At 43.0% G+C, this 23,043-nt stretch overlaps 1 protein-coding gene across 2 annotated transcripts in view; it reads right to left on the bottom strand.

Annotated features, from left to right (window-relative positions):
* Positions 1-22,258, bottom strand: part of LOC102449310 (cytosolic phospholipase A2 zeta) — a 45,349-nt gene extending 23,091 nt beyond the window's left edge. Inside the window, exons 1-9 of one of the 2 annotated variants that reach the window (XM_075927225.2) lie at positions 22,006-22,258; positions 21,812-21,940; positions 14,918-14,990; positions 12,514-12,650; positions 10,606-10,734; positions 5,828-5,868; positions 4,547-4,589; positions 2,144-2,210; positions 1,598-1,767 (exon numbers count right to left, since the gene is read on the bottom strand). In XM_075927225.2, coding sequence (XP_075783340.2) covers positions 1,598-1,767; positions 2,144-2,210; positions 4,547-4,589; positions 5,828-5,868; positions 10,606-10,734; positions 12,514-12,650; positions 14,918-14,990; positions 21,812-21,922 — 771 coding nt within the window. In that variant the 5' untranslated portion in view covers positions 21,923-21,940; positions 22,006-22,258. Of the gene's footprint in view, positions 1-1,597; positions 1,768-2,143; positions 2,211-4,546; positions 4,590-5,827; positions 5,869-10,605; positions 10,735-12,513; positions 12,651-14,917; positions 14,991-21,811 lie in introns of both variants that reach the window. The other variant, XM_075927226.2, reaches the window with a different exon arrangement.
* Between the last annotated feature and the right edge of the window lie 785 nt (positions 22,259-23,043).

The following is a 23,043-nucleotide window of genomic DNA, read 5'->3' on the forward strand; positions in this document are numbered from 1 at the left end:
GATGATGCTTACCATTTCTGGTTAACTGGTGGGAGCTGGAGCACCTCCCCACCTGCTGCAGGCAAGTGGCTGCGCAAGCCTCCTGGAGCAGTCCCTGTCCTTGGCAGGCCTGGGCACATCACAGGCAGGGGGCTGCTCTGGCCACCCATAGCACTCCAGTCCAAGGCGGGCATGGGGGGAAGGCTGCACCAGCAGGGCTGGAGCAATCCTTGCCTGCAGCTGGAGAGTGGGAGGGTGGACCTCCAGCCTGGCTGCAGTGGAGGGGCCACTTCAGACTGCCCACCCTTTCTTTTAATCAGTTAACCAGCTAAGCATCATATTTGACCAGCTAACTGATTCAACAGGATTTTACATCCCTAAATCACATGCTATTTTTTCCCCATTCTACCTCTCTCTTATTAAGCCCTGCTCTTTTCTTGACCCATTCCAGGTCCAGTTTCGTCAGATTCCTTGTTCCAATCTACTGCTCTTCCAACTCCCCCTACTCCAACTTTTGTTCCCTCTCCATTCTAATCAGATCACTTCCTCCCCCACAGTGCTGAGTGCCAGCAGAGAAGGAGTCACTGAAAGGATAAGGGAGAAAGACTCCCTTGCTCTCAATTTCAGCACCCAGACTCACTGAAAGCAGCCATTACCCACATCCATTTCTGCCCCTGAAGTCCTGTGCTGGAGGGAGAATGCTTAATCACACTATGCAGATGATGCATATGCACTCTCATCAGCACTAGCAGCTGTGAAAGGCTCAAGAATGCTCAGTGAGGATGCTATCTCTGGAGATTTTAGTTGTTTAATATAAAAAAAAGTCTTGGAGTATGTGCAAACTGTGATTATTCAAAAGCCTATAACGTGGCCAAATTTAGGCGGAGTTTCACAGGGATGGCAAAAGGCACATCCTGACACAAAGACAACCCACCGTCTAATATAATGTCGGGGGGGGGGGGGGAGAGCAATAGAGATGGTCAAAGAACATGTCCGCAGAATTTTTTCAACATTATCAAAAGAACATATTTTTCCCTTACCTTGTTCTCAGAAACAGCTGAAAATGCTTTCTCTGAAATGTTCTATTTAGCCTAAGGCTGATACCCAGCATGGAAAATTTCAGACTGAATAGTTAAAGTCTGACAAAGTTATAGGCAACCAAAAACAGGATATTATAATGCCCTGGAGTCCAACACACGATCCACTAGCAACGTGTGGCTACTAGCTAGTTGAGTGTGGCTAGTTAGCTTGAACCATGCGGCTGATTGAGTGTGGCTAGTACACTAGTCACTATAATGGCTACTGCTTCAGAACTGGTTGGACACCACGGTTATAATGGGAACAGTCCATGAAACTTCATAATAGGCAGCTCTACCAGCCCCATCTGTAGTTTCCAGTACTCCATAAGAAAATGAATTACAATATCAGTATATATTCAACCATTAAACAACGGCAAACCAGGAATTGGTTTCCTCTAATCACTGAAGAAATCCCTGGCATGATGAACATAAGCATAAGTCAGCGCAAATTCTTCCTCAGTCATGGAGTATGTGATGCCTTGCTTCAGGATGGATTTGTTCCAAAAGTAGTCTATGCAGATGTCAACATAGATGCTCACCTGTAAGACAGTTATTGTTTTCTCCAGCTCCACCTCCAGGTCTGGACACATTTCTTTGTCTATATGAAAGACAAAAGGGGTCCCAAAATCTTGATCACTGTCCATCTGCAGGGGGATGCACAACTGTTTCTCATAGGCCCCTGGCATTGATAGCTTCACCTGACAGTTCCCTGAGAATAGAAATAAGAGATTTTAGGTCACAACAGTCACTGAAATACACATTCAAAACTAGAGAATGTTATTAGAAACAACAGGCAACAGACACAAAAACTAAAGCCCCCATAGTTTTGGTTCTGATAGCACTTTATGGAAAGACACAATAACATGCCATTTTTTAAATTTAATAACAGAACAATGATAAAGCAACTTCTTGAAAGAAACTAGTAGACCACAATGAGATACAGAGCCAATGAAGCAAAACTCCTTAGAATTGGATGGCAAGAGACAAAATTCAGGTGAGGATCCAAACTACCTCCAAAGAAGATGGATGTGCCAAAGAGCCAGCAATAAAAGCAGTAGTTCTTTGAAATTCACAAGTAGTCCTACCCTTTTCACTCTGCTTTGACTTTTCATCTTTGTTGATTACACCTTGAAGAGACAGGCAAGGATGAGCCTATTTGAAAAACAAATCACACCTCTGGTTATAAGCTTGCTTCATTTCTCCATAATCCAGTGACAATAGGAAGTGGTTATGAACATTGATTCTGTAGCAAAAACAAGGCTTGGGGGACAGATTTGTTCCTGCAAATGGAGAGGGTTTAGGTTTAAGGGTGTTGTTGTTTATAAACACTTCCCTACATCGTAGCTTCTTCACAACCTATCCTACGCAGCCATAGTCTGTCCGGATACACAGACTTTTTTCTATGTTTGGTATCATTTGTATTTAGATCCAAAGCAGAATGGAACTCAAATACAAGCTGAGCAAGAACCCAGCTTTGGATACAGCAAAAGGGTAAAATAGCTTGCCATGCATCCCACAACTCATAGCAACTCCACCATTTCTGCCTATGCAAATACCTATCACATTGCAATCTCAAAACCCAGCTGTCAAGTCATCACGTGAAGAGAAAGGAGTGTTTCCTGCTCAATTCAGTCCTTGGCTTCTCTGATGAGACTGTGGACAAGGGACTTAACTAATGTTAACTGTGCTCACTGATTTTATTAAAACATGAATATTCCTCCCTTCCCAACTTTACTGGTCCCTACAGAGAGGGCAAATGGCTATCTTCAAACTGGAGGGGTGTTTTCCACTCTACCTCTACTTGAATTTGTATGCTAGAAATAGCAACATAGGCAGGATAGCACCGGTTGCCCAGACCACTTTGGGACAGATTCAGCTGGCTAGCCCAAGCAACCACTCCTGTTATCTGGGCTACACTGCTATTTTTGACATGCTATCTTGAGCACAGTGAGTGCAAGTACATTTATGTGAACTGGAAATCATACTTCCCAGCTCACATGTAGAAGTACTGTAAGATACTGCACTAAGCAGTTGCTTCAGTGGAAGACTGACAAGATGGGAGGTGGAGGTCCATTTTATGAAGCAACCCATAAAATGAAAAGATTTCAGAAGGACTGCACTAGGAAATTAATTGACTCTCCCACCCCAACAATTTCACATACAGATGATTAAGCAGCCTCAATGGTTATTTTCAAACATGATTTACCTAGGCTGAATTAGAGTCAGTGATCTAATAGCAAACTGCTCCATTTTAACCACATATTAAGTAGTGCAAATGATGGAAATTTCAATTTTGGGAAGGATAGAGATTTCTGAATTTGACTTCATTCTAACTCAGAACAAAACCCAAACATTTCACAATTCTCCATGAAAGAAAGTTCTTAAAAATATTTCATTTCTGATTCAGCAAAACTTTCCTTCCCCCCACATCCTGACACTTCATTTTTCCTTCAAGAAGAAATTTCAGTGTAATCACCATGATTTCACAAAGCATTCCGTTCCAATGACACTTCATTTGCCAACAGAAAATGCTTCAGTCTAACTTTTTGAATCAGCTCTACTCCATATTCTTCTATCATATTAATTTCCTTAGTTAACTAGCCCTTTCTTCCCATCCCCCATTTGTGACAGGGATTCTTCCATTTTCATACTCTCATTTTGGTCTGAATGCTTACAGGCTATGTCTACACAGCAGCGTTATTTCAGAATAACTGATGTTCTTCTGAAATAACATAGTCTGCGTCCATACAACAAGCAGGTAATTTTGACATAATGCCGAGCTGGAGGACTGCTTACTCCAACTCCTGGAACCCTCATTGTATGAGGAGTAAAGGAAGTCAGAGGACAACTGCTCTTTCTCGGACTTCTTGCCAAGTAGACAGTGCCAAAAGCTGAAATAAACTATATCGACTTACGCTATGCAATTGATGTAGCTCAAGAGCGTAGCTTATTTCAGCTTTAGCCCTGCTGTGTAGACATGCCCACAGAGACTGCATGAGATCAGACCCTCTGGCCTCAAATTTCAGATTCAGCAGTCAATCCTACAGTGATTTAACCCATTTATTATTACTAAGAAGAAATTACTGGAAAAATATATGTTGAACTTGCATATTACAAAAGTACAAAGGTGATCGGAAAAGGGGGGAAGGTAAGTTTCAGGGGCTAGAGGATAAAGGAGTCCACAAAATACCCACTGATATTTCATGGACATTGTTTTAAAAGTGAATCCTTTCTTGGCTTGGAAGCCCATTTGCCTACTGGAAAGAATAACCCCCATCAGAGGATGGTACCACACACCTTCCAGAAATTCAGGTTCAATATTTTTTATGAAAGCAAATGTGAGAAGGGACATGTGTGGAAGAGAGGAAATTGGATGCATGGATTTTAGGGAACCTCTAATTTCAAAATGCTCACCCCCTGTTTAACCACAAAAAGCTGCATTAAGTAACAATTCTGCAATGCATAACCAATTAACTCTACTTACTCACCACAAGGACACCATTGGTGAGAACCTCAGTAGGGGGATCTGGGCTGTGAAGGGACAAGGTAAACATGAATGAGTGTTGTTTTTAATTTGCCATCGGTCCCTCATTTTGATGCCTGTTACCACCCTTTCCAAACTGGGTGCCTAGATCCTAGAGGCACCCTCTTGAGCTCACATTCTGTATTCAGAGGTTCAGAATGGCAGCCCAGTGAATGTGTCCTTCACAGGGCAATGAAAACATTTTTACTGTTCAAAGAGCAACTGCTTCCTGGCTTTGTGCAGTTGTCAAATACATACACACTCTCTCATTCTTATCTCAGTCTCCAGAAAGGAGCCTGGTCTTAAAAGGAAGGAGACTAGACATAAAACAAGTATTCTGGATAAGCAGGTGAACTGTTCATTGTATTAAGAAGCAAGTATTTGGCTAATTGTGTTGTTGATATAACTTCTTGATAAGGGGAGACACTCTGCAGAGTGCAGGGTTAGCTCACGGAGCCAGCACGAGCCAAGACTGAGCTAACCCTGGCTCACACCGGCTCCAGGACCACCATGGCTCTGCCTTTTAAATATCCCAGACTGCTGTGCCTCTGCCTCTTCGTTGTCCCTTGCCCCACAATGAAGAGATGGTGGAGGGGGGGGACCATCTTTTATGCTGGTACCCTCCTCCCCCCCCAGCACTGGCTCCTATTGCCACCCTCCCTTGCTGGAGGTGGGGAAATGCAAGTAGTCAACTCGACTACTCTTTAACATCTCTACATTGTATTCAAGGGATTATTGCAGTAACCTTCCACTGAAAGCTAAGTCTTCCCAACATGGCAGATGAATGCCAATACTATGATTTTCCTTATGTTACCATGGCAACAAGATTCCAGCAAAAGTGATATTCCAGAGCACTGGTCCAGTGCCCTAAGGCTGAGGCAGCCATAACTTTGAAAGTTTCGGAGGAGTAGTGGAGATACTCTGTAACAGGAAAACTTAAACAGCAAATAGTCTGGTAGCACTTTAAAGACTAACAAAACATGTAGATGGTATCATGAGCTTTCGTGGGCACACCCAACTACTTCAGATGACACTCTGGTCTACATGTTGTGTTAGTCTTTCAAGTGCTACTAGACTATTTGTTGTTTTTGAAGTTTTTCATAACCTTGAAGACATTTACATCTAAGCACAAAAGTAAAATGCAAACAATTTTAAGAGGTGGAAGACTAATCACTCTATTCTAAAAAAAAAAAAAAAGTACTAACAATGCATGTTTATACTGAGCAATGTAGTTAGATAGACTCACCATTTTTCTAAGTAGAACTCTACATCCAGTTCCTCCTGAGTCTTTAAAAAAAAAAAATCAGACAGAATGAGATTATCTCTGATTATTACAAAGAATACAAGGCAAGTCTAGGTTCAGCCAGCAACTTTGCCAAGAAGACTGTTTTCACATGAGGATGTACAGTCTAAAGATGTGTTGCTTTTTTTTTTTTAAGTGAATTTATATTCACAAGTGTAACCAAGAAAAAAAAAAGAGTGTGTTCTGCAGGTGAAAGTGGCGTGCTTTCGAGCTACATAACCCACCAATGGAAGTTGGTTGAATACAAAATATTACCTCTCACATCTTCTCTCTGCTATCCTGGTATAACAAAACTTCAAAAATGCCATGAAAAAAATGGCATATGACTCAACTAATCCACACCCTTTGAGCAGAGGCATGTCTTCTTACTTCTCCAGCAAGCCATTTTTGTTTTACCTTATAACCTTTTCCGCTAACATAGCTATGAAAGAGTGTAACTGACTGATGAGTGTGCATGTTACAGTTCCTGCTCTGTACTGGATCTGGAAAGGATGAGAAGCTGTTAGACACCCAATTAGAGAGATTTAGGTCAAGTTGTAGGAGAATATGCTTTTTTAGCTTTGGAGGTTCCCAGTTTAATCCTCTGTGCATCAGTCAAGATGACAGTTATTACAAAGGCATGCATTATTCTATGGTGGATCAACAGAATTACTGGGCAAGATTAAATGCACAAATTTTTACTCTCTCAACACATTGTTCAGACCAAACCTCAGAGCCAAAGACTGAGGTTCAGATGCTCCAAAATTCTTAATTCTTACTTTTGCAAACAAACCGCATTTTTATAACCGTGTAACATGTGACCAGCTTTGTGTATTACAAGTGATGATGTAAGAGCAGAAAATTCATTGTGATTTTTAGATTATAAATGCAATTTGCAGTGATGGCAATTAGACAAGATAGCTTTTGTTTCGTAAATCTGGAAATAGTTCAAAGAAAATATAGAGCTTCTCTGTCATTAGAGTTACTTTTCCAACCATAACCAAAAAAATTGGCATTCAAAAAGCCATATTAATGCAATGTTGTTACCGAGATTTCTTTAAAAAAAAAAAAAAAAAACCTCCATTTCTCTTCATTAGAGACAGGAGGGTAGGTATCTGAAAATAACTTCCTACAGCAATGTTGGATTGAAATTGAGATGCTGTGCTATTTCTATAACCAAAGAAGTAAAGTGCGCTTTAATATTATTCGAACAGATTACTTAGAAGCTGGAAAGATTGAGTTCTGAAGCAAATTTGCCCATCACCTCTATCCCCAAAGCACATAACTAGTCCCATTGAAGTAAATTCATGCAGCTAAAGCTCTATAACTGCTTAAGTGTTTCCAACTCCAAAGGTTTAATTTTCAATATACTGATCTTTGACCACAGCAGGTCTATAGGCTACAGCAAGTACACCCTCCCTACCAATAGCAGCATTTAAAAATCCATTTGTAATTTAACCCACAATATGCCAACATTTTTATGGCTGACCTAGAACAGCGTTTCCTCAGTTCCCATCCCCTAGCACTCTTTCTCTATTTGCACTACAGTGATGACATCATCACATGCACCCACAGGAAGGAGACCCTGGAAGAATTCCACAGGGATTTCAACAATTTCAACTTCAGCCTGGACCAGACCACACAAAATATCCACTTCCTTTATACTACAGTATAAATAAATGATGGTCACATGAACACCATCCTATACTGGAAACCTACTGACTTATTACCTACATGGCTCTAGTTTCCATCCAGGACACATCACACAATCAGTTATCTACAGCCAAGCCCCTAAGATACAACCGGATTTGCTCCAATCCCACAAAGACAAACACCTACAAGATCTTTATCAAGCATTCTTAAAACTTGGGGAAATGAGGAAATAGATTGACAGAGCCAGACAAGTACTCAGAAGTCACCTACTTCAAGACAGATCCAACAAGGAAAACAACATAACACCAGTAGTCGTCACCTACAGTCCCCAGCTTAAACTCCTCAGCGCATCATTGACAATCTGCAAACTATCCTGGAAAATGAACCCTGTCACAGACCTTAGGAGACAGGCCAATCCTCACTTACAGACAACCCCCGCAACCTGAAGCAAATACCAGCAGCTATATACAACAGCTATGATCCATTCCCTCAGGAATCTACCCCTGCAGCAAACCCCACTGCTAACTGTGTCCACACATATATACAAGCAATGCTGTCACAGGACCTAACCACATAAGCCACAACATCAGGGGCTCATACAACTGTACATCCTCTAATGTGTTATGTGCCGTCAAATGCCAGCAATGTCCCTCTGTCACGTATGTTGGCCAAATTGGACCATCTTCATAACAAAGAATAAATGGACACAAATCAAACATCAGAAATGGTAACACACAAACCTGTAGGGGAACATTTTAACCTACTTGGACACTCAATCATGGGTTTAAAAGTAACTATTCTTCTACAAAGGAATTTTACAACTCAATTACAGAGAGAGACTGCTGAACTGGAATTCATTTATAAATCTGACACTGTCAATTTGGGCTTGCATAAAGATATTAACTGGTTAATGCATTATAAAGCCAATTTCCCCTGCCTTTGACACTCATATTTCCACATCAAAAGCTATGACAGACATCCAGCCCACTTAATTCTTCCACTCTACTTTGTGCTGATTAGGTCTCAACTAGACTGCCACATTTCAGGAAAGGGATGGACATGAACCCTGGGGCAGGGAGGCAAGTCTCCAGCCCTATTCCTTCTGCTTGAAGCCCTGCCCTGCCCCTCAGGGCCCTGTGGGAGCCAAGTACCCCCACACATTGTAGGGGCAGGCCACCTCACCCACAGTGGGCTGTGCGTGGCCCCAGCCTTTCCTGGCTCTGGTGGGAGTCTGGGGAGGGGAGGGGAGGGGTAGCACACGATCTGAGCCTTCCCCAGGGAAAGCACAGATGAGGTGAGTGAGGGCAGGTGGCATGTGGCTCCAGCCTTACCCAGCCAAGTTACAGGAGTGGGGAGTGTGGGCAGCCCCAGCTTTCCCCAGCCCCCAAGAGTGCATTGCTCCCTGGAGAGCATGTAGTGGGCAGCCCACCTGGCCTTGGAGTATGGGCAGCACCCAACTGAAATGGAGGCAAGGGCTGGTGATGGAGTGTGACCAGGGCAAGGCAGGGCAGGTATTGCCTTCCCCAGCTTCTTCTACCCACCGCCCGTGAATGTGGACAAATTAGAAAAACTCCAGAGAAGAGCAACAAAAATTATTAAAGGTCTAGAATATGTGACCTATGAGGGAAGACTGAAAGAACTGGGCTTGTTTGGTCTGGAAAAAAGAAGACTGAGGGGACATAACAGTTTTCAAATGCCTAAAATGTGGCTAAAAAGAGGAAGAAGAAAAATTATTCTTGTTAACTTCTTAGGAAAAGAAGCAATGAGCTTAAACTGCAGCAAGGAAGGTTTAGGTTGGACCTTAGGAAAACTTCTTAATTCAGGGTGGTTAAGCCCTGGAATAAATTGTCTTGGGAGGCTGTGGAATCTCCATCACTGGAGATTTTTAAGAGTAAGCTAGCTAAACATCTGTCAGGCATGATCTAGATGGTGCCCATGAGGGCAGGGGGCTGGACTTGATGACCTCTCAATTTTGCTTCCAGTTCCATGATTCTATGAAAACAGCAGACCTGCTCAAACACGCAACTGTCTTACTCTCTACAGCTGCTGGACCACAAATGATGTAAAACCTGAAGAATGAAGTGGTAACATGTAAGATACTTGCCAGAAAGAAAAAGCGTGCAAAAGAGAAGTGGGCCCTTTGTTAAACATGCACAGGAATGCAGCGAATATCAGTGTTCCAAATAATGTCAGTTATCACCAAAATGGCTGCTAAGAGAAACCCTGGAGCCCAAAGGTGGGCAAACTCAGACCTGGGGGCTGGATCCAGCCTGCCTAGCTGATTAGCAGAGGTAAATATTTACAGCCAGGCAGACACAGCCTGCATTCAGCTGCTCCTCCCCCGACATTGCTCCATCCTGCAGTCGAGCTGCATCCAGGATTCTCCTGCTAGCTATGCTGGGGGCGGGTAGAGGGGCAAGGGGAGTTCTGAAGCCAGAGTGTTCCCCTGCCCCTGTTCCCCGTATCTGCAGAGCAGGGGTCATACACAGAGACACACAGTTAGCAGAGCTGCTCCAATCTGAAGTATGTCATTCAGGAGTGCATAACAGCTGTGGACCAGACAACAGAGCAAGACAGATTTCCCTTAAAGAGACAGTGTGTGGCTTCTCTCAGAAACTTAACCATCAGCAGCTAGCGCACACACTCTGTGTGTTACTGTCACATCCACAGACTGTATCACACTGTGTGCCACACACACACACAATCTGTGTCAGAGACACACTGCCACATACACTCTGTCACTGTGCCACACATACTCCATCTGTGTCACAAAGTCAGTCTCACACACAAAGTGTCTCTTTCACACACACATTCTTTCCCTTTGTAGCCCCAGCCCAACTCCTTCCACCCAAGGCCCTGCCCTTTCTTTGGGGGAGGGAGGTATCAGAGCTGGCCTGCAACCACATACCAAAATATATGAAGTGGCCTCCCCATTAAAATTTTTGCCCATATCTGCTGTAACTCTATGGGCATTATCAAAAGCACTCTACAATTTCTGAAAAGCAGGGAGGTTTCTCTCAGTGTGAACCTCTGTGTGGCTGTATTTAATGGATATGAAAAGATACTTGACCAGAGTGAATGGTACCAACCTTTGGGTTTAAGTTGAAAGTGTGCTTTATTGTCTGGCCTGGTTTTATACCTCCCACATCAAAGATAATAGAAGTAAGTTCATCATTTATGAAAACATCTTCATCAAAGAGGGTGAATGCCAGAATGTTCTAAAACAAAACAGAACAAAACAGTATTCAAGGGATGAGTTGGAAGGTGAAAATATATAGTCTCTCTCTCTCTCCCTCCCCCGCCCTCCCGTGTGAGCATGGCTGATAAACAAAGGACCATGTAAATGACTTAGTACTGCTATTTGTTTCACTCTCTATTGTTTATGAGACACCCTTTTAGAGGCCTGAAAAATTAAGAGTCCTTCTGCAACAATTTCGTCTTTCTACATTTACAGAATCTGCCCTATTCCTAAGAGTTTATGACACAATGAAGGGTGTGGACTTGTTAGCCTGCACATTAGATGACTTTTCTGGAGGAGATTTCCTAATGTTTTCCAATTAAAAGGAACACACCAAACCTAACTTATTTGGAATTTCCTCATAATTCAGCGTTGGCTTGCCTGAGGAAAGGACAGGAGTTTCTTCCCTTTTCAGGGGAATCAGAAGTGACCAATAACTTTTTAACCCCTGAGCAGAGACAAGCCTCATTGAGATTAACTGAAAGGCTCACTATTGAACAATCAGGAGACAAAAAATACATTTGCCTATAAATGGCCTGTGCAGTAGCTAAACTACAGAAACACTCCACCTTAGTCCAGTGGTAGCAGCCAGAATTCAAGTATCTTCATGATTTAGGGGAAATATAAAGTTCTCTTCTATTTTATTGCTTTTGCTTTGATAATCTAATCCCTACCTGTTTGTAATTTTCTGACAACTTGTTGGAGACATTTATCAACCCAACTCATGCCCCAACTGCCCCAAACAACCATGACAGAGGCCTAGTTCAACTGGGGATCAGTATCTGTCAACAAAATTTTGCAGAGAGGTCTGTATGGTTTTTTTTGGGGGGGGGTTAAGAGATGCTACCATCTTTTGAAAAATGATATCCTTATTTATCTATCACTACTGTCAAGGCAGAGCACTGACACTGATGAAAACTTTTCAGATTCGGTCATTCATGTTGTACTACTGTCCAGCTTTGTCAATATGTGACAAATTTACTCTATCTCCTCTCATGACTTAAATCTATATTTCTGCAATATTGGAATTATTGCAGCCAGTAAAACAAACTCAGTCAACTTGCATATCACAACCTTATTTGAATTTAGTTAATCCCAGCATTCTTGCCCACCCAGTGATATTACCCTAAGGACTAGGATCCTAAAGTAAATACAGCCATGAGAAGATAATAGACACCATGTGGGAGAAAGAATAGCCTAGGATAATTTATTTACATTATAAAGTAATTTCCTAAAACTGTATGGGGCCAATATCAGATTATTTGATTATTGTCTATGATGGTGACCAATATCATCTCATGGTTTTCATATACTACCAGATCTGTCTGTATCCATCTATTGTCTCTTGCTTTATGCTCTGATTGTTAGCTCTTTGGGGCAGGAACTCTGTGTTCTGAGATTGTACAATGCCTACCACAATGGGATCCTGCTCCTCACTGTGGCTCCTAAACACTACTGTAGTACAATCACCATAATGCTCTTCCCCCTAAATGCACCAGATGGTACTCGAGAAAAAAAATCCTTCTCTCTCCTCAGCTGTGATTTTCAACAGTGAGCGTCACTGTGCATCAGCTTTTTTGGCTATGCGGGGATGTAGGGAACATGTTTGGGTGTTGCTAGTAAAGGGCTCCTAAGTGAGACATCTGACATGAAACCTATTACTTTAATAAATATCCTTTTATAGTTTTTAAATTCAAGATCCCGCCACTCCTGAAGCACCAGATAATCTATCTGCTCCATATCCAAAGCCCCCCCTCACCTTGGTAGCTCTGTGAATTCGGAATTGAAAGGTTTCATTCCACTCTGGATTAGTGGAGTTGTCAACAACCCGAGTTCGATAAGTGATTGGAGATGCAGTTGGTAGTTGTAACTGCACATAGCAGTCTGCCTCTGAAACTGGAAAGAAAAGAACCGAAGAATGGTATCAGACCAATTCTAATCAGATATGTTTTATTACTTTCTGTATTCTGTCATGTCACAGGATTATGCAGAATTAAGCAGAAACAAACAGCTTGACTGTCTGGAAGAGTACCCTCATTAAGAGACAAATATTGTCAACATCAGCAAATGTAATTGCTTGTCAGAGCCATAGTTCATTTTTCAGGTTTGTCCCAGTGCTAAACCCCTTCTTCAAAGGGATATTGCTGCAAAAAGGACTACTGCTCCAAAGATAATTTCTCCTTCTGAAATTATGTCACTGCTATTTGGATAATAGAGGAATTTTTAAAGTTATATTACTTTATATCACGATCAGAACACTGTGGGATCCATGTCCTAGAAGCCTAACAATCTAACCAGGAGCCTCACATTATGGACACTAGAATTAGTCTAAGTATTAAGGTAAGGTGCAGCTCATACTGGGTAACAAGCCTCTGTTTTCTGTTCTAACACAGATCATTACGAGTGCACCTACGTAACAGGAAATTCTGATAATCAATCCAAACATGTGGTCTTGTCCAGAATTCACAATCAGGAGTTCATAGATTTGTGTATCCTGGCAACCACACATCCTGGCAACCACACACACGTGTAAGATCTGGAAAGCTCATGTGACTGAACACCAATCAGTCAAAAATCTAGATTTAGATATATCCTCATAATTGTCTTAAATGTCTTAACACACATGAAGCCATAAGGACCAATATATATTTTTGCAGGTATCCCTGAAAATAGAATTCAGTGTAGAAAGAAACCTGTTCAGGCAATACATTTTCTTAGAAGTGACACATACTCCAGCATGGAGTAAAATTCAGCTAGGTATTCTAGCTAAGTCATTTCTTGTGCTACCAGACCATTTGTTGTTTTTTAAACCCCACTGCTTGCCCAGGAAACATGACTTTCATCTGAAATGCTTTTTGTTCATGTCCTTTTTTCAATGTAATAGCTTCACTTTCAGGATTGTGCAGCTATCCAAGGGACAGTGTCAAACAAAGATGCTTCAATGAAATACAAACCGTATTAAAGTGAAGATCTGGGGCATTAATTCCTTTGCCACCACCGTGCCTCACCAACTCTACACAACTGCCATTTGCCTTCCTCCTGTGGTTTACCCTCCTCAGCACGGCATTCTTAGATGCTTCATGTTCCCATGGAGACTGGTTAGAGATATGATAACTGCCCTTTCCCTGTTCCCAAAAGATCTGGTCCTCCACCCAGAATATCCTCCAGGCAGCTCTTCCCCTTTCTCCTAGCCTAGGAAGTCAAATAATTTTGCATGGCTAGTCAATCCCCTTCAACAATCAATAAAAAATTGTCTATATGGCATTATTCTAGGATTCAGCACTTCAGTGTTCTTGTAGCTTTAGCTGTCTAGATACTCAGTATTTAAGTTACTTCAGTATTGGATGTTACAGAGAAATAAAAAACAGACTTCCTCAATCTCAAAATCCAAACTCATTAAGAAATCTCAATAAACCCAAAATAGCCAATGGAATTTTAAAAGTCATGGAGCTGTAAAAGCAAATATTAAAAAGAGAAGGAAAAAAATCACTCAAAATATTTCAAACAAAAATGAATCAAAGGCACAGAATAGCTTTACTTACAGCATCATTCATGCACACTGTCTCTGAAGACTTTACAAAGTTCAAGAATAAGCATAACAGCAAAAAGGGAAAGAAAATGGGGCCTGTAGTCCAGGAGAAGACAAATGTGTAGATGATAAATCTAAGATGGAAATTTGATGTGGACAAATGCAGAAAGGCAAAAGCTGCATGGTAGAAGGCGCTCACAGCCACAGTGGTGAGACACAATGAAACACCACAGTGAGGACCACAGCTGGAGGTATGCAGGGAGCAGACATAGACTTAGTATCAAGGGATGGTTCATCTTGTTCTTTTATAAGCCACAAGGCTAATTTGAAACCCGGCTCATTTTGGTCCTTGAAAATATAGAAATACATTTTAGCTGGAAAAAGTTGATGTCAATATATACTGAAAATGACAGAAACAGATTCCCAGGTCAGAAGCAACCATTGTCATCATACAGCCTGACCTATGGCCTGTGTGATGCAGAAGGTTTCCCCAAGCAATTGCTAGAGCATATATTTTAGAAACACATACAAGCTGTGGCATTACAGTGTTACGTCAGCCAGAGGAAATGCCGGCTATGTTACAGTTGTGAATGGTGTAAAATATGAGCGTACCCAACACTTTTCAAGTACTTACGCAGATCTGTGCCCTTGACGTTTCTGGCTCTCAGGACTTTAACTGCAAGGTTATAGTAAGAATGCTTCTCGAGCTGTAAAGGCAAACAGGTTGTGTGTTAAACTCAGCCTTAATATAACTCCCAAAAACATGCTAATACCATGATGAAGGAATGAAGTGGAACAACCCCACTAAAGGTAAATCGCATTTCTGAAATATAAGAACCGTTTAAAATGGAAAAAGAGAAGTTATAAGGTGGATCTCTGAATAAGCTGGGTGAAGGACCAAGGCAGTGCACTGCAGTGAAGGGAGGCTGAGAATTAAATGAATTCTCGACTCACCACAGGTAAAAGTGATCTTTGGGGCAAACTGACTGTCATACCAAGAACTCTTTAGGGCTCAGAGATGTAACAGCTAGCTCAATTCATTCTAGCTCAATTCACCCAGATAGCTCAATTCACTCTATTACAGCTGAGCTATTGATTAGATATTAAATTATTTTAAAACCTTCCTCCCAGCTTTGTGTGTCCCATTCATTTGTACAGAACACATGCTGCCAAAAGTACATACATGTTCTGACAGCAGCAAAGGGGCCACAAATATTAACAGAGTGATCTGAATATCTAAAAACCATCCAATGCTTACAGTAGAAAGCATCAAAAGCCCACTTAGGCCATTCCTTGCTTTCTGGTAGAACCACTGTAGCCAGACAGGAACCCCCCCGTAACATCCATTTTTTGCTTGCCTGAAGCATACAGGGCACAAAGAGCAGTAAAAGCCTTGAACAGAAGGTCCAGATATGCAGGCTCAGTGACCCTGAATGGCTGTAAACAGAGATACGCCAATTGCTGACCAAGAGGCTGCCAAGGAGTGCCCTTGACTGAAACCCATATTGATACGAACACACAGCTGTCCGCGAGGGGAGGAATCTCCTGCCCAGTAAAAAAAAAAAAAAAAATGTCCAGTACTCACAATTTAGTTCTCGCTCTTGCAAGTGTAAATTAAGTTGAAACTTTCTTGTAAGAACTGGCACCACAAAGACAGACCAGTACAATTTGGCATCTTAGATAAGAAAGAGGATACGGGCCCCTATGGGTATAAAGATGGGTCCAGCAGCACACTTACTCTGAGTGTCAATCTACCATCTATCTGCTGGTCGGGTTAGGTGATTGGCCTCCCGAGGTTCTATGGGGGCGCTCACCTCATATTCGTCTTTCCTAGGAATTGAGGGACCGGCCCTGGCTTGACCCGCTGGAGTCGAGAGGCACAGAAGGGGGTAAAAATTGTACCTGGATGTGGTCCTTTGTCTTAAGTGTACACATAGACTTAGAGCTCTTTAAAGATTAAGCTGTCAGTTGGTACCATTATTTATCTTTATTTTCTTTGTAACCATTTTTAAGATCTTTGTTTGCTAGCAGTTAAGAAATAGAGCAATAGCCATTGTAACCATATGATTTATAAGCCTTTTTAATAAAACTGTAACTGTTTAAACTTTAACCTGACTCCTTCAGTTGCTGTAACAGAACCAAACACAATTTAAAAGAACTTCAGCCGGTCATAAGGGACAGGTATAGGGAGAGCTTGGGCGTTTTGGATCGTATCACTTCAAGAGGACAGATCCATTGGGGCATCTCTCGGTCTTCCCTAGACTGCCCGCTGTGAAGGGATCCTGTATCCTAGCCGTTGAAATCTGAGATGTAATAAGCTCTTCCTATAAACTCTGGGGCATCTGTTAGCCTGTTGGCTGCCCTCCGCAACAGGACCCCGGTCCTAGCGGTAAAGACACGGACGTTAAACTTCTCGGGGCCTTGTGTCCCAGTAGTTAAAGACTCGGGTATAACACACACACACAGCCCTGACCATCAGCTGACAACCACCTACTTTCAGTAGTTTGAGCTAGAGAGAAGGTTAGCCCATAAATTCATATTCATCTTAGATGGATACTTATAGTAGTGTCATAGGAGTGTGTGTATGCTGGGGATGGGGGTGACTCTGGTGTCAGAAATGTGCCTTTTGTTGTTGTATTTTAAATACTTCCCAGATTTTGCCAATTTCTAAGTCTTTGAAAAAACAAAAAAAATCACATGTTCATTAAAGACTAATTTGAGTATGCCAGCTAAGTTTTCTGAAGATTCCATTTGCACTAGGCATGCTCCAACCCAGGGGGAGGGGTGAGTAGGGCTTCTCACAACTGCAGCAGGCCACTCTGCTGCTGGGCTACATGATCAAGAGACTGTCACTCCTGTTCTCTCAATGTTCCTCCTACTCAGGCAGCAGCTAGGAGGTTACAACTTGGAATGCAGAGGGAACAAAAGCCAGAGTGGGGGGGGGGGGGCAGATTGGGATGAAAAGTGTAGGGAAGAGAGAAAAGGGGTGTGAAGTGGCAACAGACTAGTTGGACAAGAAAACTGAGAGCTGGACCAGATACACAAATGGGAGCCATTAGGGGCATGGGAGTCTGAGATCACATGAAGATCACATACTATTCCCCCCCCCCAAGAGGATCCCTACTTCATCCAAAGCACAGGATGAGCTTGCTTTGGGGATGAACTGGACTTGTGTAGCAAAGGAGGCTGTTGCCATGGGACCACTACCTCTTTTGTTGCAAAAGCTGGAAGGTGTGAGATGAACGAGGCAGAAAACCTGTGGGAAGGGAAAGGAGTCTATCCCTGCCTCTGCCACTGAATCTTCAGGTGATGGGGGGGCAAGTTACTTAAACTGAGTATTTCCCAGGTGGTCACTAATTGTGTGCGCCTCATTTGCTGGGTTCCTGACTTCAGAGCCTGCCATGTGATTTACGGAAGTGCTGAGCACCCAACTGAAGTCCATTGGAATTGTGCTATGAACTTGCCAAGCACTACCCAATTGCAAGTTCAAAAATCAATGCCCTGTATGTCCCAGACTTGGCATCCAAAATGAGTTGACCCTTTTGACATTACTCTCTCTATGCCCCTTGGCATGTCTGCACTGCAGAAAGAGACTTGTGGTAGCAAGTTTCAAAGCCTGGACCAACTGACTTGGGCTTGTGTTAAGAGGCAAAAAATAGCAGAGCAGATGTTTGGCTCGGGCTGGAGCCCAATCTCTAAAACCTAGCAAAGGGCTGGGATCTCAAAACCTGGGCTCCAGCCCGAGCTTAAATGTCTACACTGCTACATGCATGTTCCAGGGAGCAGGGGTCTCTCCACGTGCTACCCCCCACCCCACCCCAAGCATCCCTACAGCCAATGGGAAGCTGCAGCAGTGGTACCTGTGGAGACTCACTTGCCCCCTTACCTGGGTGCCCCATGTGAGAACCACACACCCCTTATCCTCTCCTTGCCCTCCCTGTGCACTCCATTCCCTCCCAGAGCCTGCACCCCTTCCTCACCCCAGCTTCTTCCAGCCCCCAAACTCCCTCCAGAATCTGTACCCAGCACCCTAACTCCATCCCAGAGCCCAGAACCTTAGGCAGGAGAGAAGGGAAGCAGTTTGGGTGGGGTGAGGTGTGGGCTCTGGGCACAACCAAAATTTTTGCACACCAGCCACCTCTGCTTGAGACACACAAGGTTCCATAATATGGACATCCAAGAGTTCTCACAGAACCAGCACAAACCTCATGCCTTCACTAAGAAGGGTGCCACAGTGACAGTGTACACCATGTGGTGCAATCCCAATGATAAGCATCTGCAGGATCTGAAGGAATGCTTCCATTACAGCTAGCTGGAATGGGCGAGAGACCCTGGGTGCATCGATGTAAACAGTTTGCTCCTGCTTTGCTAAATGTTGGATATTCAGCAGATGGGGTGGTATTTTGCTCACTGTAATTAACTTAATTTGTGACCCAACACCAGCTATGTTTGTATCAAATGCAGGGTTAGCTAAAATATAGTTACCAATGTTTTTAATGTTGTGGGAATACAGCAAAGTAGGACTGTGCTAAATTGTTTCAAACAAAATGGTTCCCAGCAAGCTAGGGTGATCATATTTCCCTATGCGGAATGTGGGACACCAAGGAGGTGGGTCTGCCAGCGCTTGGGGCTTTAGCCCCACAAGGAGGCGGGGGGGAACAAGCCACTGGCTCTCAGGGCTTCAGCCCTGCAGGGGGCGGGGAAGGAGCCACCAGCATTTGGGGCTCCAGCAGCTGAAGCTCTGAGTGCCGGTGGCTCCCCACCCATCCTGCCCCACTTCAGGGATGAAGTTCACCCTTGCAGTGTGCGGAGAGGGGAGGCGAGAGGAGCACCTAGTGCTCGGGGTGTCAGCAGCTGAAGCCCTGAGTGCTGGCAGCTCCTCCCCTGCCTCCAGGAGAAATACAGGGCAATGTGCCCGTTTTTTTTTTTTAAAAGTCAGGAGGGTGGAAGGCCGCCTTAAATAAGGGACTGTCCTGGTAAAAACGGGATGGATGGTCACCCTACAGTACGCAGATAGAATCTTGCAAATGCACGGACTCCGCTTTCAGAGCTCTACAAAAGGGTAGGGGTGAAGAAAGGTTAATCTGGTTAGCAGGCTATATTGCTTCCCCTGCTCGGATGGGTTTGATCTGTTTCCCCTCCACTGTTCAAAAAACAGAGCTGAATATGCACCATTAGGTGCCTCTTTTCTTACGTTAATAGTGTTGGAGTTGTGTTTCTTCTACCATGCCTGCTAAGAGCTGAAATCATTTGCAGTTGATGGGCAGAAGTTACAGCCAAGAAGTGGATGGCAGCGGATGGTGACTAAGAGCCAGCAGGGTGGTGGCAGAGACATGTGATGAGCGGCCAGCAGGGCAGTGGCCGAGAGCAGTGAGCAGGCAGAGGATGAGTGACCAGCAGAGTGAGTAAGATGCTTCTTTATCTCCCGCACTCAGGATGGGAGATGAACTCTGCGTCTGCTTTGATCAACAGCAGGGACTGTGCGTGGGGTGCAGAGAAGGGCTGAGCATGTGAAGGGGACATTTAGATTGCTGGTTTTAAAAACCTGAGGAGAAAAGGACACTGCCCAACCTACCTGATGGAACTTTTATTCGTGGTTCTTGTTTATGAACTCTATTTGTGGTGTTTTCCCAAATGAATGCCACATTCCTTCCCTCCCTTTTATTAAAAGTCTCTATACTACACTCACACTCCGTGATTGCGAGTGGGGAAGCATTGCCTCTCAGAAGCACCCAGGGGTGGTGTGTGTATTTTTCAGGTTACAGGGTGGCTGCTCAAGCAAGTTCTGTGTTGGATGGATAGATTGGAAGCCCTAGATACTGATCTTGGCCCTGGCTGATGCTGGCTTCATCTGGTAGAAGGATTACATAAAGATCCTCTCCAAGAGCCTCTGAGAAAAGATTTTTATGAACAGCTGAATCAATATTCTACCAAGAGAGGAACTTCCACAATGTAAAATAAAAAGTAAGGAGTGTAACAAAAATCTCTGCTGGCTATGAGAATTAGGTCTGTTCCAAGTGCTGGGCCTTTAAATCAATGGGCACCTCTCTGAGTCTAATGCAGTTTTATTTCATAAGAGTCAAAGTGTTGTCAAAACATATTATAAGGTAAGTGTACCCAGTAAAACCGGAAATTAAATGCGACATCACCTTTCCCATTTTATCTGGGTTCAAATGCAGAAACAACACAAAGTAAAGTGGCCTTTTGTAGGCCCTTGAACAATTTTCACCCCAAAATTATTCTTGCTAGTGCTGAACAAAAACTCAATTTTCAAATCACACACAAATCTCAGATCTGCTTCTTCAAATGTAAAAATTAAATAATCAGTTTTCTGAAGCCATTCCAGGTTCTGCAAATCTTGCATCTTTTCATTCTCCTCTGGATAAGCACATTTTAGGAGGGAATGAGTTTCATAACAAAACACAATGGGCAGACCTATGACAGATCTTCAGGGCTGAGTGACTTGCTAAGCAACAAGCACAGAAAGTTTGCTATTTGAGTTTGGATGAGCCTGAAACCTCTAAGTGAAATTCAGTAGGTTTGAATCTAAACAAACCAAATTGATAGCATCTATGCACGCCTAATTCTCAACAGCAACATTTCACTTGTAAATAGTTAATGTGGTAAGTATTGGCTAATATTTCAAACTAGCAAGTCTCCAAAAATGGGAGCTTCACACTTCTGATGAACCTGTGAAGCACAGATGCTGTGACCATTCAGCCATCTTGCCTGACTTTAAACATAACAAACGACAAAATACTTAAAAATAAACAAAATCATGAATGTGCATTGAAGACAGCAATATAGGGCAACAGGCAGCCAGTCCACAAGGGGAGCTGGTTTTTAAACTGGCTCCCCTCACAGACCAGCTCCCACCTGGCATCTTGCGCTGCTGCCTCTGATACAGACGTAGCAATGTGGAATGGCAGGGGGTTCCTCGGGAGTGGGCCGGAGCACACTGCCTGTCAGCCTCACCCCCGGGGACTACAGAATAGTCAAGTAACCAATAAGAATTAATGAGGTTAATTGAATATTTAATTAACCAATATTTAACATCCCTAGTTTAGACACGTGCTTCGTCTGGGCTAATCTTTCCTCTGTCCGATTCAGATTGTAAACTCCCAGAAGAAAAAAATGAAAGTGCATGGAATTTCTCTGCTTCTTCATAGACAAAATAGATTATGGATAAGATTTTCAAAAGCATTTCCTGAACTTTGCTCTCACTGAAGTAAATGAGCGTTTCACCATCATTGACTACAATGGAAGCTGAATTTTTCAGATTCCACCGTACATTCTCAAACAGACCCTGACCTAAAATGCTAGGGTTAGAGACTAGGAATGAGCAGCTAAGTCCAGTCGCTGTCATCACCTCCACTATCTAAACTTATGCTTCTCTTGTGCATAACAAAGACTTTGCTCACCCAGTTCTACAAGTGCAGGGCTGCTTGTATGCACGTGTCATAACTTTTAGCTGCTTCTTTATTATGTGGGTGATGACAGCCCAAAGGAAGGGCAAAAGTTACATTACCCGCCAGTGGTAGAGCCCGGTATCCTTCCTCTCCTTCCTCTGGAATAGCACAGCAGCCAGAAGTGGGAGCATTGGGGGCGACACCCGGCTAAGCAGCACAGCACGGAACATGGGAGAGCTTCCCAATACCTGAAGAACACAAATGAGTTAAAACAGCAAGTCACTGGAATTTCACCAGCTGCCTCTCCTCTCACCTCTGACAGTTACTGCAATAGCTGGATTGAGTTTCACCCCCAAGCTCTGTTCCGAACAGGGAGAAACAAACGTGTGTGGGAGGGAAGGGAGGTGTGGCTTGGAGTTGCCAAACAATCAAGCTTACAACTTCCCTGGTAAGTTTTTCAAACATTAGCAGTAAAACCTCAGGGCAATGCCAGCAAATGAAGTAGCTCAAGAGAAAAGAGGGCCTGACAAGAAGCACTATGCCGTGATTAGAGAGCAGGACTCGTCAGCTACTGATTTGTCTTCCAGATGCTGCCAGAAACTTGTTCTGTGACTTTGGGCAAGTCACAACTTCTCTGGACTTCAATTTCCAGTTCTGTTGAAATCCCTTTGTCATAGTTCATTAGTGTCTGCAAAGTGCTTTGAGATCCTCTGATGGAAGGCAACAAAGATTAACAAAACACAATCAAAGTTAAGAATCCAAAGAACTAATGGGGGTAAGAAAGATATTTGCATCTAATTTTAAAGGAGATAACGAGGGAGGAGGCATAGGAAATTATTAGTTAAAAATAACATTTGTAAAAAGCTGAGATGCTGACGTTTGGGATTTAAAACTAAACCAATTTACTGCAAATAAAAGTCAGGAGAGAGGTTTGAACAATTTGAAAGGGATTGAGATCCTGGGACAAATCCTTCTCACTTTGCTCATGTAAGTCTCATTGACTTTATCAGATTACCTTGGTGAGCAAGGCAAGCACAATTTGATCCCATTTTCTGGGTACAATCCAACACCCATTGACTTCAATAAACACTGGATTATTAGACCCCGTACAAATTATTTAAAATAGGTACTAGAATACTTTGGAAAAAATATAAATAATCGATACTTTCAGTTTTTATCCAGAGCTTTAAGGATATTTGTTTATGAATTTATTTAACTATGGGCAATGAATTTTGAAAAGGTAGAGACAACTGGGGAAGCCTTGTACAACTGAGAAAAGCAAATGTAATGCCAAGCTTCCACCTATCTGCCTATTTGCCCTGAATCTAACGTAATTCCTTTGTAAAAAATA

Source organism: Pelodiscus sinensis, chromosome 5, assembly GCF_052426305.1.
Source record: "Pelodiscus sinensis isolate ZL-2025 chromosome 5, ASM5242630v1, whole genome shotgun sequence".
Taxonomy (NCBI): domain Eukaryota; kingdom Metazoa; phylum Chordata; order Testudines; family Trionychidae; genus Pelodiscus; species Pelodiscus sinensis.